The sequence below is a fragment of the Carcharodon carcharias genome, chromosome 10 (genome assembly GCF_017639515.1).
Source record: "Carcharodon carcharias isolate sCarCar2 chromosome 10, sCarCar2.pri, whole genome shotgun sequence".
Lineage (NCBI taxonomy): Eukaryota > Metazoa > Chordata > Chondrichthyes > Lamniformes > Lamnidae > Carcharodon > Carcharodon carcharias.
In genome coordinates this window covers 1,190,110-1,207,938 of record NC_054476.1, presented here as the reverse complement: position 1 = coordinate 1,207,938, position 17,829 = coordinate 1,190,110, and the positions used below count along the sequence as shown (strand labels likewise).

Genomic DNA, 17,829 nt, shown 5'->3' with positions numbered 1-17,829 from the left:
AGTGGGGATGTTCACTCATGATTGCACAAAGTTCAGCACCTTTCGTGACTCCTCAGATACTGATGCAGTCCATGTCCAAATGCAGCAAGACCTAGACAATATTCAGGCTTGGGCTGACAAGTGGCAAGTAACATTCACACCACACAATTGCCAGGCAATGACTATCCCCAACAGGAGAGAATCTAACCATTGCCCATTGAAATTCAATGGCATTACCATTGCTGAATCCTCCACTATTAACATCCTGGGGGTTACCATTGACCAGAAACTAAACTGTGGCTACAAGAGCTGGTCAAAGGCTAGGAATTGTGTGACAAGTAATTCACCTCCTGACTCACCAAAGCCTGTCCACCATCTACAAGGCACAAGTCAGGAGTGTGATGGAATACTCTCCACTTGCCTGGATGAGTGCAGCTCCCATAACACTCAAGAAGCTTGACACCATCCAGGACAATGCAGCCCGCTTGATTGGCACTACATCCACAAACGTCCACTCCCTCCACCACCGACATACAGTAGCAGCAGTGTGTACCATCTACAGGATGCACTGCAAGAACTTACCAAGGCTCCTTCAACAGCACCTTCCAAACGAATGACTTATCATCTAGGACAAGGGCAGCAGATAGATGGGAACACCATCACCTGGAAGTTCCCCTCCAAGTCACTCACCATCCTGACTTGGAAATATATTGCCGTTCCTTCACTGTCACTGGATCAAAATCCTGGAACTCCCTCCCTAACAGCACTGTGGGTGTACCTACACCACATGGACTGCAGCAGTTCAAGAAGGCAGCTCACCACCACCTTCTGAAGGGCAACTAGGGATGGGCAATAAATGCTGGCCCAGCCAGTGAAGCCCACATCCTGTGAATGAATTAAAAAGAAGTCTGGTGACAATATAATTATGCCACTCCCTCTCCTCCTCATCAAAGCTGGCTGAGAATTCATCAAAGCCTTGCATGTGGATTACTTGATCAGCAAGTTCACTGAGCAAGTATAAAACAATATTAACTTGGACTTCCTCTGATTTCCTACTTCATCCTGATGTACTCCAGTAATTTAAAATGTTTCTTCCCCAAGATGCTCTATCTTGTGTTTGGTCTGATACAATGGCCAAATCAAATTGATCTGGTCTGACTGATTTGTTATCCATGGCTGTTTTTCAGCACAGCGGAGTACAGCTTTAAATGCTGTTGTACTTTTATTGATGCCACAGCAGTAACCATTTTAAAAATTACTTCTTTCAGGTTTTGCAGGCTTCCGTGGTGATTGTGGACCCCATCTCAAAGGGATCCTTCACGGCCTGGGCCAGCATTTATTGCCCATCCCTAATTGCCCTTGAGAAGGTGGTGGTGAGCTGCCTTCTTGAACCGCTGCAGTCCATGTGGTGTAGGTACATCCACAGTGCCGTTAGGGAGGGAATTCCAGGATTTTGATCTAGCAACAGTGAAATGTAAATAATAAAAGGGTGGTAAAAGAAAGAGTAGGGCTGAATAGGGACAAAAAAAGGGTTCTTTCATGTGGAAGCAGGAGGAATAGCACAGGTGTTGAATGAGTACTTTGCATCCGTCTTTACAAAGAAAGAACTTGTTACCCAGGCCAAGGTCAGAGAGCAGGTAATTGGTACACTAGAAGAACTTAAAATCAAGAGGAAGGATGTGTTGGAAAGGCTATCGTTACTTAAAACTGATATGGTACCAGGACCAGATGAGATACATCCAAGGGTTACTGAGGGAAGTGAGAGTGGAATTTGCAGAGGCACTAGTGATAATCTTCCAGTCTTCCTTAGGCACAAGGGAGGTGCCAGTGGACTGGAGAATGTGAATGTTACACCCTTGTTCAAAAAGTGTACAAGGATAAAGCTGGCAACTACAGACCAGTCAGTTTGACTACAGTGGTAGGGAAATTTCTGGGAACTATAGTTCGAGACAAAATCAATAATCATTTTGACAAGCGCAGGATAATTAAGGAAAGCCAGCATGGATTCATCAAGGGAAAATCATGTTTAACTAACTTGCTGGAGACTTTTAAGGAGGTAACAGAGAAGGTTGATAAGGGAAATGCTGTTGATGTGGTGTATATAGGTTTTCAAAAGGCATTTGATTCAGTGCCACACAACAGACACGTGAACAAAATTCTAGGCCCTGGAATAAGTAGGCAGTTGGATGAGAAATTGATTGAGTGACAGGAAACAGAGTAGTGATAAATGGTTGTTTTTCAGATTGGAAGGAGGTTGTAGTGGAATTCCCCAGGGGTCAGTGTTGGGACCCTTGCTGTTCTTGATATATATTATTAAGCTATATTGCGGTGTGCAGGGCATGATTTCAAAATTTGCAGATAATATTAAGATTGAAAATGTTGTCAACTGTGATGAGGATAGTCTTGAACTTCAAAAGGACATAGACATGTTGGTGGATTGGGCAGACAAGTGGCAGATGAAGTTCAATGCAGAGAAGTGTGAGGTGATTCGTTTTGGCAGGAAGAATATGGAGAGACAGTATAAAATAAACGGAGAAACTCTAAAGGAGTTTGGAGAATTCTAAAGCGGGACTTCGGTGTATACATACATAGGCCATTGAAGACGGCAGGGCATGTTGAGAAAGCAGTTAATAAGCAATATAGTATCTTAGGCTTTATTAATAGGGCCATTGAGTACGAGAGTAAGGTCATGTTAAACTTGTATTAGACACTAGTTAGGCTTCATCTGGAGTACTGCGTCCAGTTCTGGGTGCCATACTTGAGGAAGGATGTGAAGGCATTGGAAAGAGTACATAGGATTTCACAAGAATGATTCCAGGGATAAAGAACTGTAGCTATGAGGATAGATTGGAGAGGTTTGGACTGTTTTCCTTGAAGAAAAGAAGGCTGAGAGGAGACTTGATAGAGGTATTCAAGATCCTGAGGGGTATGGACAGGGTAAATAGTGAGAAACTGTTCCCACTCAAGGGAGCATCAAGAACTAGAGGGCACAGATTCAAAATAATTAGCAAAAGGAGTAAATGTGATGTGAGGAAAATTTTTCTCACCCAGAGGGTGGTTGGAATCTGGAACAAACATCCTGAGAGGGTGGTGGAGGCAGATTCGATCGAGGTATTCAAAAGGGAATTGGATTGCTACCTGAAAAGAGAGAAGGTTACAGGGATAAGGCAGGGGAGTGGGACTAGGTGGAGTGCCCTTTCAGAGAGCCAGTGCAGACCCGATGGGCCAAATGGCCTCCTTCTGCACTGGAAAGATACTGTGATAGGTGTCCTGGGCAATACTTATGCCTGAATCAAGATCAGAAAACTGATTATCTGGTTATTATCAAGATGTTTTTTATAGACATTTGCTGTGTGCAAATTGACTGCCACTTTTCCTATATTACAACACTGACTACACTACAAAGTGCTTTGAGATATCTGGTGGCTATAAAAGGCACTATATAAATGCAGGTCTTGCTTTCCTCCCTCCTTCCATGACTAAGGCATCAGCGTCATGTTTGAGCACCCTCTCTCTGCCCTGGAGCTCTTTGTTTCCAATTGCAGCCGACTGAAGTTCCAGTACTCAGCAAAAGTTCCTTTCTGTCAGTACGGCTCCCCTTTAAGAGGGACAGACTGCATTTAAGAGCTAGAGATGAGCTAGAACATGTGCTAACCTCACACGCTGTTAGGCCTTGTGTTGAGTATACAACCAGCCAGCAGCACAGGTCACTCTCAGCCACACGCTACAGTCTGGCAAATGAGAAAGCAGTACAATGTTTGCATACTGCCTGCCTCAATAGGAATAATATAAGTGGATTGCGAATTACAGCCCCCATGCCCAAAAGTAGGCAGAACCATTTTTCGCCCCCGGTAATTAAGATTCTCACACTGTAATGTCCTTGCAGGTCCTTCAAGACAGCAAAGTTATTTCCCCCTCAGAATCTCAATGGCCACTCTCAATGAATATGCCTCATTAGAACAATGTTCTTCTCTTAAATGCAACAGTTGAACTGAGGGTCATAAGGCATTGCAAAGGCATTGTACTGCATCTCCCAGAAGCCATTGTCTTCCCGAAATAGAACCCCAAGGCTGCAGTCCGTCTTGATGAAAGCATCTTGACAACTCCCTACAAATTTGGCATTGGCATACAGGATTTGTTGTAGCTGTTCACTGACTATTTGAAAATTGAGGAAGTGGAATTCCTTCCTATTCAAGAAATCTTAAAAGTCCACGGTTGGAAACTGCAATACAATGTGAGCACTGTTTACTACTTCTAAACATTGACGAAACAAGAAAAGATGATAGAATGGAAAGGTCTTGTGAGTCAGCTAAGAGTCATTTGAAAATGGATGAATTCTCCAACACTTTTGAAGATGTTATTGCTGATCAACCTGTTTTATGGAAGAGTGGTTGGCATCTTGGGTGATAGTGCTAAAGTTTTCAAATGCAGATTCAAAGGAATTAGTAGCAGAAATGTTTTGCTTTTTGCTGTCTCTGACGATGACTGGCACGCGTTCCACTGCGGGAAATAATAATAGACTGACCTTACCCTCATGTGTTTCTCACTGTCCTTTGTTCTCCCTTCCTCCTTCCCCATCGAGATTATAACAAGGGAAATCCTCATCATGAAATGAATGCTGCTTGATAGATTTACAATTGATGTGGTCTTAGAACATGTTGGTGACCAGAGAGCCTCTCACCTGCCCCAAAGTAAAATAAAAATAGTCTGCAAATCTGCAGGACATCTTAGATATGGACAAAGCTCCTGTAAACGAATCACTGCAACCAGGTAGGTCAGCCCTTATGTCTTCTTTATCTACTTGTAAGGTACATCAATGAAATAATATCCACTGGAGTGATGAACTGTCTGGTATTCTGACACATTAAGTCATGCATCTCATTTGCATGTGTATACTGGTGATGGGAAAAGTAAAAGAAATGGACTGGAAATTTTACCAAAATGCAAATGAGACATAAACTTGTCAGATATGAGATCCCACCCTAAAATTCAACATTAAAAACAAAATGGATTTTTTGGTCCCATTGATCCTCATTCGTAAACTCAGCCTCCAAAAGTCTGCATCTGCAAATTGATTGTCTTCGGACCCCACCATAAACTCTGTTTCCAGGTCATTGATTTCATCCTTCACTGGACGCTACACCAGATCATTCACAACCTCAGCGTACCCTGAGCTAAGCTACTGATACTCTACCACCAAGATCACCTACGTCCAACTCTGTCATATTGCCCATCTCCAACAGCCTCAGCCAGTTGGCTGTTGAAACACTCATCCATAATTTTATTATCTCCAAATTGCCTATTCTAATGTTTTCTTGGCTGGCCTTCCACCTTCCAGCCCCCATAAATTTCAGCTCATCTAAAACTCTGCTCCTTGTATCCCTAATTTGCACCAAGTTTTGTTCACTCATTGGTCTAGAAAAGCTCCCCCGAGTTTAAAATTCTCGGCCCTTATGTTCAAATCCCTCATGACTTTGTCCTTTCTGATCTCTGTTCTCTTCACTAGGCCTAAAGTCCTTTAAAATCTCTATTTTCCTCCGAAGCTTTAAATGAATGTGTTTTACTATGTTATTGAAATACAAATTGCTGTTGTAACTTTTTGGCTGACTTCATCGTGACATGATTCCCCATAAAAATGATAATCTTCCATGTGGAATGTATTATCCAGAGGTCCAGCATCCAGCATACATAGAGTACTCGAGCTGATATCAGAAAATATACAACTTTCAAATTTTAGCTCTTCAGGAGGTTAAAGACCTCGTCTAGGGAATGAAGGCAGGAAAGCAGAGAAATTCTGCTCCCTAGCAATTCCCTCTACCTTTTGGAATGCTGGATGTCACTTAGCTATATTAAAATAATACATCATTTTAATGGTCCTTCTGGTGTCTACTACACCTAAAAATCTTCCATCATCATAGATATTTGTAGTCATACACAGCACACTTAAAAAAGCAATCTTGTTACTATGGAAGGAAAGATTTTAGATAATGTGGAGCCAATTTATTTATCACTGTTTAACCCCAGCTTGAAACCTACTGCAGAATAAACTTTACAGCAGTGCGCCAAGTCATGTTATAATTGGATCAGGATTTACATAGAACATTTTTAACATTAATCTTCCATTTTTGACTGCACCAAAAACAATTTTTATTTGTATAATCCCTTTCATGTAGAAAAATGTCCCAAGATGCTTCACAGAGAATGTACTTAGGTGAAGATAATAAAATGATGAGAAATAGGAGCAGGAGTTGACCATTTGGCCCATTGAGCTCCTCCTGTCAATAAGATGATAGAGTCTGGAGCTGGTGATAAAGATTAAGATATGGGTGAGGCCTTCAGCAGCAAATGGCCTGAGGGAAGCTGAAAAAGGCTGTCAAAGTTACAGAACATAACTAGAAATACTTTAAATGTTTTGACATGTGAAGTCCATGTACATCGCCAGGTGGCTGTGTTTATTTTCAGGTTGACAGATAAACTGGATCAAAATATCAACAGTGTGTAGGCCAAAATGTTGAGCTTTGATGCAACCATAAAAATAAGCTGTACAATAAGTGATACAAAATGGCTGTGCCCAACTGAGAATGGGCTCCCAGCCAGCCGAAAGCATTTACATTCATGGCACAGATTGGCGTGTGAGAGAGAGATAAGGATTGTTAAAATTTGGATCATCTGGAAAAGCCTGTCTGCCCCATGAACAGCAGATGAGTATTTTTGGCTGTAATTGAAGGATGAATATAATTACTAAAATATACAGGTAGGAAATCTGGAGTTGCATTTATTGTTGCTAATTAACTATAGATTGTCAGTGAATTATTTATTATTGTTGGTCCTGAGTAATGTCGCATCTAAATATTTTTTGTTGTATGCAGCCTGTTCATTCGATCCTGTGATACCTTTAAATTGGGCGGCTAGGCACGCATAGTATCTTAAAGGGGACAGTTAGAGTGGCCTGCACAGCACTTTTCTTGCTGCTATACTGTGTGTACATGTACAGATTCTGGGGCAAATCTGAGTGCTGCCAATATGATTATCAATTATCAGTGAATTCCTATTAGTTATTAGTGGAATCAAAGTTCCTGCAACCTGCATATCCCCCGGGAATGCCGCCCCCATCTTTGGCTTCACCCCTTTCCCAGCTGGGTGGCTTCCTAGTTCTCAGACCCGCACATGCCCCAGCTACTGCCCCCAAAATCACAAAGATACAACTTTTCTAGCATTTGTAAATGTCACATGATCAGGCACCCCGTGGTCAGTGCTGTTACACCAAATCTCCAGAAATCCCTAAAAACGGAGTTTGGTAGCACTCTTCATTGCTGCATCAACATCAGCATGGATTGATTTGGCCAATTTCGGTGTTGTTATTTCTATGTGGTGTTAAATCTAAACAGAATGAGTCCATGTTCATTATTTCACATCACTACGCAGGGATGAAAAAGTGACAAGGAAATCTGCCATCCTTACCTGGTCTGGCCTACATGTGACTCCAGACCCACAGCAATGTGGTTGACTCTTAAATGCCCTCTGAACAAGGGAAATTAGGGATGGTAATAAATGCTGGCCTAGCCAGCGACACCCACATCCCATGAACAAATAAAAAAAGATCAGGAGTGTATTTGGTCAGGATATACTAGAGTTCAGAGAAGTTGGGGAAAAGACTTATATTTGAAACGTCTGCCTGCCCCTTGCCCTCTCTGTCCATTCCATTATTGGTGTTATGATCTTCAGCGACCCCCTACCCTATTCCCTGAGATTCCCTCCCTTTGCCTCAATATCTCTCACTTTTATCAATTTTATTTTCCTTCTCCCCTAACAACTGCCCCCACCCCCACCCCCATCCCCACCCCCACCCCATCCCCACCCCCAACACCATCCCTACCCCCAACACTACCCCAAACACCATCCCCACCCCCAACACCACCCCCACCCACAACACCACCCCAACCCCCACCCCAACCCCCACCCCAACCCCCACCACCACCCCCAACACCACCCCCACCTCCAACCCCATCCCCACCCCCAACACCACCCCCACCCCATCCCCACCCCCAACACCATCCCTAACTCCAACACTACCCCCAACACCATCCCCACCCCCAACACCACCCCCACCCACAACACCACCCCAATCCCCACCCCAACCCCCACCATCACCCCCAACACCACCCCCAACACCACCCCCACCCCCACCTCCAACCCCATCCCCACCCCCAACACCACCCCCACCCCCAAAACCACCTCCACCCCCATCCCCAGCCCCAACACCACCCCCACCCCCAACACTACCCCAACCCCCACCCCCAACACCAGCCCCACTGCCAACACCACACCCAGCCCCAACACCACCCCCACCCCCATCCCCACCCCCAACACCACCCCCATCCCCATCCCCACCCCCAACACCACCCCCACCCCCATCCCCACTCCCAACACCACCCCCACCCCCAACACCACCTCCACCCCCATCCCCAGCACCAACACCACCCCCAACACCAGCCCCACCCCAACCCCACCCCCAACACCAACCCCACTCCCAACACCACCCCAACCCCCAACACCACCCCCAACACCACCCCCACCCCAACACCACCCCAACCCCCAACCCCAACACCACCCCAACCCCCACCCCCACCCCCAACACCATCCCCACCCCCATCCCCACGCCCAACACCACCCCCACCCCCAACACCACCCCCACGCCAACACCACCCCCAACACCACCCCCACCCCCATCCCCACCCCTAACACCACCCCCACCCCCAACACCACCCCAACCCCCACCCCCACCCCCAACACCACCCCCAAAACCACCCCCACCCCCAACACAACCCCCACCCCCAACACCACCCCCACCGCCAACACCACCCCCACCCCCAACACCACCTCCACCCCCAACCCCAACACCACCTCCAAACCCAACACCAACACCACCCTCAACACCAACACCGTCCCCAACCCCACCCCGAACACCACCCCCACCCCAACACCACCCCCACCCCCAACACCACCCCCAACACCACCCCCACCCCCACCCCCAACACCACCCCCACCCCCAACACCATCCCCACCCCCACCCCCAACACCACCCCCAACCCCAACACCACACCACTCTGTGCAGTGTTTGAGGTGTTTTCTACTATGAAGTTGCTGCATAAAATTAAAAATTTGTAATTATAGTTAGAAGATTTTCACTTGTGAAATTATAAACCTCAATCACTTTTGCCATTTTGGTAGAAAAAGCAATCATAGGATGTCTTCCTACTCTAATTGGGAGATTGTTTTAACACCAATCAACTTGACAAATTCATCAGCAGAAACAAACTTAAATCAGAAACGTGCAGACACCAGGATTACATTGTGAAATTGGGAATCTACAGAGACCAGGGTTACACTGGGAGTGGGAATCTGCAGAGACCTGGAATATATTAGAATGGGCATCTGTAAAGACCAGGATTGCATTGTGCCAAGAAAACAAAAAATTGTAATATTTTTCTTCTGTTAATAAACCTGTCATGTTTCTTATGTACTGGAAGACAGATTGTTGGGGGTGTAAATATGGTAATCGTGGTAAGAGCCAGAGTGACTGCAGGAGTCTAAAACCAACAGTAAGAAGTGGTTTTGATATGTTAATGAACCAAGAGGAACTTCAATCAGGGTTTTACATAAAGCAAAGACAGGAGTGTTTTTGAATTGAGTTGTTTTAGTTCAAAGGGGGATATATGCAGGTTGTAAAAGTGTAAGAAATGTAAAGATAGGGTAAGTTTGTTTTTACAAGTCTAAGAGCTAGGATAATGAAAGAAGTTTAATACATTCTGGGAAGGAAGCGTTTCTGAAGAGACTGGTTGAAAGAATAGAGAAATCAAAGGGAAGTAATGCATTTAAGGAATACTGATGTCTAGGTGGGGGTAGCTGGTTAGATCTCCCTGAAGACAGCAGGGTAGCTGGGCAGAACTCCAAGAAGACAGTGTGAACAAGGCCAGACCTGAAGACCCAGTTGCTGCCAGCCTCAGAGGATACCCCAAGGGAAAAAAGACACTGTGTGGTAAAAAATTATTGGAATTTTATAGATTTTGGAAATCTACAAGGATAGCTGCTGAACTGAGAAGGGGAACGTTAGCTCTGTTTTAAAGTACTGTTTACCGTGTAAAGCCATTCTTGTGTTTAAGTGTAATTTTTTTTCCCCTTTATTCTTTTACTAAATGCTTACTTCACTATAAAATCATCACAAGTAGTTTGGAGGCATCATTTCCTGATTTTAGAACTTCTCCTCATACAGTACAAATTGCAAAAACTGTTTTGGAAGCTGTTTTAAGTTTCCCTCTGGGATTTGGGCAGCTCGACATTTACCATCAGCCATGTCATAACAATTGAGAATGGGAATCTGCAGAGACCAGGATTACAACGGGAATCTGCAGAGACCAGGATTACAATGGGAATCTGCAGAGACCGGGGTTACAATGGGAATCTGCAGAGACCAGGATTACAATGGGAATCTACAGAGACCAGGATTACAATGGGAATCTACAGAGACCAGGAGTACAACGGGAATCTACAGAGACCAGGATTACAATGGGAGCATGGGAATCTGTAAAGACCAGGATTACATTGGGAGATTGGGAATCTGGAGAGACCAGGATTACATTGGGAGATTGGGAATGTGCAGAGACCAGGATGACTTTGGGAGAATGGGAATCTGGAGAGATCAGGTTTACACTGGGAGATTGGGAATCTGGAGAGACCAGGATTACATTGGGAGATTGGGAATGTGCAGAGACCATCTGAACATATGTCCGAACATATAAATTAGGAGCAGGTTAGGCCATTCAGCCCCTCGAGCCTGCTCCACCGTTCAATAAGATCAGGGCTGATCTGAATGTAATCTCAACCCCATATTCCTGCCTACCCCCAATAACCTTCCACCCCCTTGCTAATCAAGATTCTATCTAGCTTTGCCTTTTGAAGAAGAGAGTTCCAGAGTCTCACAACCCTCTGAGAGATAAAATTTTGCCTCATTTCCATTTTAAATGGGTGATCTCTTATTTTCAAACAGTGACCCCTAGTTCTAGATTCTCCCACAAGAGGAAACATCCTCTCCACATCCAACCAGTCAAGACCCCTCAGGTCCTTAAAGGTTTCAATTAAGTCGCCTCTCACTCTTCTAAACTCTAGTGGATACAAGCCTAACCTGTCCAGCCTTCTGTCATAAGACAATCCGCCCATTCCTGATATCAGTCCAGTAAACCCTCTCTGAACTGCTTCTAATCCATTACATCTTTCTTTAAACAAGGAGACCAGTACTGTACACAATACTCCAGATGTGGTCTCACCAATGCCCTGTACAACTGAAGCATAACCTCTCTACTTTTGTAATCAATTCCCCTCACAATAAATGATAACATTCTATTAGTTTTCCTAATTACCTGCTGTACCTGCATACTAACCTTTTGTAATTTATGCATGAGGACACACAGATCCCTTTGAATCTCAGAGCTTTGCAATCTCTCACCATTTAGATAATAGGCTTCTTTTTCATTCTTGCTGTCAAAATGAACAATTTCACATTTGCCCAAATTATACCCCATTTGCCAGGTCTTTGCCCACTCAATTAACCTATCTATGGCACATTGTAGTCTCCTTACATCCTCTTCACAATTTACTTGCCTACCTATCTTTGTGTCATTAGCAAGTTTAGCCACCATCCCTTTGGTCCTTTCATCCAAGTCATTTATATAAATTGTAAAATGTTGAGGCTCCAGCACTGATCCCTACAGCACACCACTTGTCACATCGTGCCAATCAGAAAAAGACCCATTGATGCCAACTCTCTGCTTCCTGTTAGTCAGCCAATTTTCTATCCATGCCAATTTGTTACCCTCTACACCATGAGCTTTTATTTTCTGCAATAACCTTTGATGTGGCATTTTATCAAATGCCTTCTGGAAATCTAAGTACAGCACATCCAACAGTTCCCCCTTTATCCACAGCACATGTGACTCCTGCAAATAACTCCAATAAATTGGTTAAACATGATTTTCCTTTTACAAAACCATGTTGACTCTACCTGATTGCCTTGAATTTTTCTAAGTGTCCTGCTGTAACATCTTTAATAATAGCTTCTAACAATTTCCCTATGATAGATGTTAGGCTAACTGGCCTATAGATTCCTGCTTTCTGTCTCCCTTCCTTTTTGAATAAAGATGTTATATTTGCTATATTCCAATCTAATGGAACCTTCCAGGAATTTTGGAAAATTAAAACCAGTGCATCAACTATCTCACTAGCAACTTCTTTCAAGACTTTAGGGTGATGTCCATCTGGACCTGGGGATTTGTCAGTCTGCAGCTCCAACTATTTGCTCAATGCCACTTCCCTGGTGATTGTAATTTTCCCAAGTTCCTCCCTCCCTTCCATTTCCTGATTTACAGCTATTTCCGGGATGTCACTTGTGTCCTTTATAGCGAAGACCGAAGCAAAATACCTGTTTAATTCATCTGCCATCTCCCTACTTTCCATTATCAGTTCCCCAGATGCACTCTCTATGGGACCACTGCTCACTTTATTAACTCATTTCTTATTTAAACATCGATAGAAACTTTCACTGCCTGTCATATCACTAGCTAGCTTTCCCTTACACTCTAATTTTCCTGTCGTTATTAACCTTTTTGTCATTCTTTGCTGTTCTTTATATTCTTTCCAATCTTTTGATCTGCCACCTGTCTTTGTGTAATTATATGCTTTTTCTTTAAGTTTGATACTGTCTTTAACTTTTTTAGTGATCATAGTGGGCCCTCCCTTTGGAATTTTTCTTTCTCATTGGAATGTATATATTCTGTGTATTCTGAAATATCCCTTTAATTTTCTGCCACTGAACATCTATTGACATATCCCTTAACCTCATTTGTCAGTTCACTTTAGTTAGCTCTGCTTTCATGCCCTCATAATTGCCCTTATTTAAATTTAAAATACTAGTCTTGGACACCCTTGTTTCTGCTTCAAAATGAATGTAAAGTTCAATCATATTATGATCGCTGCTACCTAGGGGTGCCTTCACTATGAGTGTATCAATTAATCCTATCTCATTGCTTGATCCAGTGTAGCCTGCTGTCTGGTTGGTTCCAGGATGTGCTGTCCCAAGAAACTATTCCAAAAACATTCTATGAACTCTTCATCTACACTACCTTTGCCCATCTGATTTTTCCAGTCTTTATGTAGATTAAAATCCCCCATGATTATTGCTGCACATTTCTGACAAGCTCCCATTATCTCTTCTTTTATACTCTGTCCTACTGTGTAGTTACAATTAGCTGGTCTGTACATCACTTCCATAAGTGACTCCTTGCCTTTATCATTCCTCATCTCATTGCAAACTGCTTCTACATCCTGGTTTTCTGAATTTCAGTCCATCCCTCTCTAATGTGCTATTACCATCATGAATTAACACAACCTCCCTTACACCTTTTTTTAGCTTCCTGTCCTTCCTAAAGGTCATGTACCTTTCAATATTTAAGTCCCAATCTATGTCATCCTGCAGCCACGTCTCTGTAATGTACTTATTTATTTCTATTTGCACTATCAGTTTATCTGTTTTATTTTGAATGCTACATATGTTAAGATACAGAGCCTTTAGTTTTGTCCTTATATTATTTTGTAGTGTTGAGCCCTATCTGCTCCTTTACTCTTAGAATTGGGCTCCCTATCCCTTCCTGTCACAGTCTCTTATTAGTACCTGTCTCCCTTGCCTTGTCTCTACTCTTTGGTTTACCACATTTTCCCAAATTTGGTTCCTTGTCCCCAATATTCAGTTTAAAACCCTCTCTATTTCCCTAGCTGGGCGACTCATGAGGACACCAGCTCCAGTGCAGTTCAGGTGTAGACTGTCCCAATGATTCAGATCCCACTTTCCCCAATACTGATGCCAGTGTCCCGCAAACTGGAACCCACTTCTCCCACACCAGTTTTTGAGACACATGTTCATCTCTCTAATCTTATTTGTGCTTTGCCAATTTGCACGCGGCTCAGGTAATAATCCAGATATGATTACCTTTGAGGTTCTGCTTTGTAATTTGGTTCCTATCTCCTCATGGTGACTATGCAGAGCCTCCTTCCTCATCCTGCTTATGTTGAGCCACGACCACTGGATCCTCTCCCATCCCATTGCAAGTTCCTCTCCAGCCCTGAACAGATATCCCAAACCCTGGCACTGGGCAGGCAACACAGCTGCCTGGACTCTCGCTCTTTGCTGCAGAGAACAGTGTCAATCCCCTTCACTATACTGCCCCTCACTACCACGACATCCCTTTTTGCTGCCCCCCCCCTCCCGACTTGGATGGCTTCCTGTACCACGGTGCCATGGTCAGTCAGCTCATCCACCCTGCAGCCCCCACTCTCACCCAAACAAGCTGAGAGAACCTCAAACCTGTTGGACAATTGCAGAGGCTGACACTCCTGCCCTCTGGGCACCCTTACCCGCCTCACTCACAGTCAGACCCTCCTGTCCCTGACCACTGACCAAATCACTGACCAGGATTACATGGGGAAATTGGGAAACTGCAGAGAAAAAGGATTGCATTCGAATCTGCAGACACACTGGGATTGATAACCCATTAGGACCACCAAGAATTCCCGCAGATCAGTGTTTCATCCTGTGACACCATTGGACAATTTGACATTTTCCCACTGCCCCTTCACTGGCTGCGATGGCGGAATGGCTGAAGCTGAATTTGCATGGTGGATTGTGATTGGCTGTTGGAGTGGTGATTGACAGGAGCGGGGAGGATGGGGAGAGCGGAGCCGCTGCAAAAAGCAGCAGCAGCCGCGGGGACTGAGTGTGGAGTCAGTGAGAGGCAGAGGCTGGCTCTGGCTGTGCGGAGGCGCCGCTCATTCTTTACCATTAAAGTGTGTTTTCCCGAAGAAAGCCTTTGAGTTCTGGAACAGGAAAGAAATATTTTGCTCTCGTGGACTAAAGTTGGGTGAAGGAAGTTAAAGGAGCTGCAGAGAAGGAGGAGTTTCCAATTGCAGCATTTTAAAAAAAAATAATAAGACATTCGCAGATATTAGGAAGACTTTTCTGCCTGTGATATTTCCCTGGAATATCCGAAGTGAACGAACAGTTTTAGAAAGTTGCAAAGTGGAAGTTTTGAGTTTGCCGGACACATTGTGTAGAGTTGTTGAGGATTGTTTCAGGTTTGGAGACAGATTGTGAGAGTCCACGGGCTGTGTTCAGGAAGCTGAGTGAGCGATTGGCGCTTTATGTCGTGAAGAAAGGAGTTGGACAGCTACCTCATCCCAGCTGAATTGGCCGGGACTTGTGCAAACATTTCCAAATCGCACAATGGCCGCATTGTACAACCCCAGCTTGAAGACGCTGGAAGATCTGACTCTGGATTCGGGTTATGGGGCAGGAGATTCTTGTAGATCACTCAGTCTCTCCTCCTCCAGGTCGAATTCACAAGCCTTGCAGGCAGCTCACAGGGGGAACTGGTGGTACCTTTCAGGCTCCATGAACAGCCGCAATAACAGCTGGGACACTGTGAACACGGTGCTCCCAGAGGAACCCGAGCTCACTGACATCTTCTTCAAATGTCCCCGGCTCCCGGAGCTGGAGGAATTCCCATGGACGGACGAAGACATTGGGAAGCTGCTGAAGAGAGGCAGGCCAGGGGAATGTGGCAAACTCTTCCCTCAGGAGGGTGTCAGGAGGCTGTCATACTTGTTGAGGAGACCTCTGCTCAGGATCTCCAGGGAGGCGCAGAGACTGAGTGTCATCCACTCCAAATGCACCAAGTTCCAGATCCAAAGCGCCATCAGACTCGTCCTGTCCTGGTCTCTGTCTGAAAGCTGTATCTCTGCCTCAGTGAAAGCTCTTTCTCTGTATAACATGAGTGCTGGAGACAGACTGAGAAAAAGCAAGAGTTCCAGGTACCCCCTGTTTTTTGTATCTGGTTCAAAATTGCAGTAAACAGAGTCCAGCTTGCTGACCATGAATGGTTATTAAGTACAAAATTAGTTCTAGATGTGATTTCCTCTGCTTGCATTCAGAGATCTAAGTGAATCGAGGTGGACGTTCTCAGCCTGGTTTCTAGTGGATTCACCTTGAAATTAGTAACCTCACAGAGGCTAGAAGAAAGGTTGGTGTGCAAGTGGAAATGTTCCACTGATGCACAGGGGGTGGTTACTCATGTTAGGCTAATGTTCATTGCAGAGAGGACAGAGACCCTTACATTTCCACTGGCTAACTCCAAACTGATACTCACTGTCTGAAATCGGAAACTGTTCAAACCCTCCTCTGCCTTGAAATGTGTAACTTTTTTTTTAACAAATTCACATTAAAATCGATTCAAAGTTGAGAATGACTGAAATCCAAATCATCAACTATTCATATATCAATTCTTCTAAGAGAGTGATTTTTGCATATATGTTATTCAGTTATACAATTTGTCCAAAATCTGCATTTTAGGATCAGTGTATTATCCATGGAATAATAAAATTTAGGGTTTCTCTACTGTCTGTAATGATCCTGAATTAAATAAGTGTGGGCAGTATGGGCTGAATTCTTCAGGGACATATACCTGCAGCACACAATTTCATATCATTCACTTCAAACCTGGGTTAATTTGGCAATTTCACTAAGTGAGATGGTAGTGATAGCTGATGTAGAAAATGGAAAGGGAATCACACTAGTTCATTGGGGGATATTTTCCTGGAATCGGTAATAGTTGTTTAATATGTGTTGCTGTAATTGGCCAAGGGATCAGTGCTCAAATTGGAAAATTGTTCATTTTCTCTAATATTTATGCAGAGTATGGAGATGTTTTCGATAAAAATAGTTTTTTTTAATGAACGTGCGTATCAGAATGGTTGGTTGCTAAAGCAGGTGCAAACTGCAGCTTTGAAGTGATGCTTGCTAATTTCAGAGATTTCTGTACCTTTAGCAAAAGATGCAATAACAACAGCCTTTATACTTCAATGCTTTCTAACAAACTGACCTGAAGGTGTGGCAGTTAAATTCCGGTTAGCAACTTTGCATAAAACCTCGCTAATATTAGCCAGACTAGTTCCTCCATTGGTAATAAACAGTTAGAGTTTGTTAGAGAATGAGTTGTTATGCACAGAAACTCACTAGATGATTGAAATTAATTTTATGAAGCTGCTGTGATCCCACTATTATAGACCATTGCACAATAAAGATAGAGATAACTAAAGTGTAAAGTGAAAAGGGTAAAGTGCTAACTAAAGACTTCCTTTTTTATATGAAATTAGAAACTAACAGACACTGACAATCAATATCCGTAAATATGTTGCTTGTCATGTAAAGTTATACAAAGGACATTACTCTCTATATTAGAAACAAAAAACAAATTAGCTACATGTGGCATCTTTCGGTTACCTGCCAACTCAGCTCTCTACTCAGGTAGCAACAACTTCATCTACTAAACAGTGATTGCCATAATTATGATTCAATGAAAAATTGCTCTAATTATATCTGCCAGTTACGTTGTTTAACAGTTAACAAAACTGATAAATGTTTTCACATAGCAGGAAAATATTCTCCCTTACTCATGCTAAAGATATTTTCAGGTAAACTTTTATTTATAAATCACATTTCAAATATTCTAATGTTACAACACTGCAATAGATTTTGGAAAATTAGCATCTGTCAAGGCTCCAATTGGCCCCTACACAAAGCATCGACTTTGGAAATCACTTGACTTGTCTCCAATTATTTCTAATAACTTAAACGTTCCACAGATCAAAGATTATTTTTATATAAATCAGGGAAGCCCTGAGCCTCTGTATCAAATTCAAAACCCTGTGTGGGAAAGGGAAAAACAGCTTGCTTGGATATTCTGGTGT

The 17,829-nt window shown here is 43.6% G+C and overlaps 1 protein-coding gene across 1 annotated transcript in view; it reads left to right on the top strand.

Annotated features, from left to right (window-relative positions):
* Positions 1 to 14,814: 14,814 nt before the first annotated feature.
* Positions 14,815 to 17,829, top strand: part of abtb2b (ankyrin repeat and BTB (POZ) domain containing 2b) — a 356,813-nt gene continuing 353,798 nt past the window's right edge. The window contains exon 1 of the mRNA XM_041198333.1: positions 14,815 to 15,894. Within this exon, the coding sequence (XP_041054267.1) occupies positions 15,308 to 15,894 (587 nt within the window). The 5' untranslated portion in view covers positions 14,815 to 15,307. The remainder of the gene's footprint in view (positions 15,895 to 17,829) is intronic.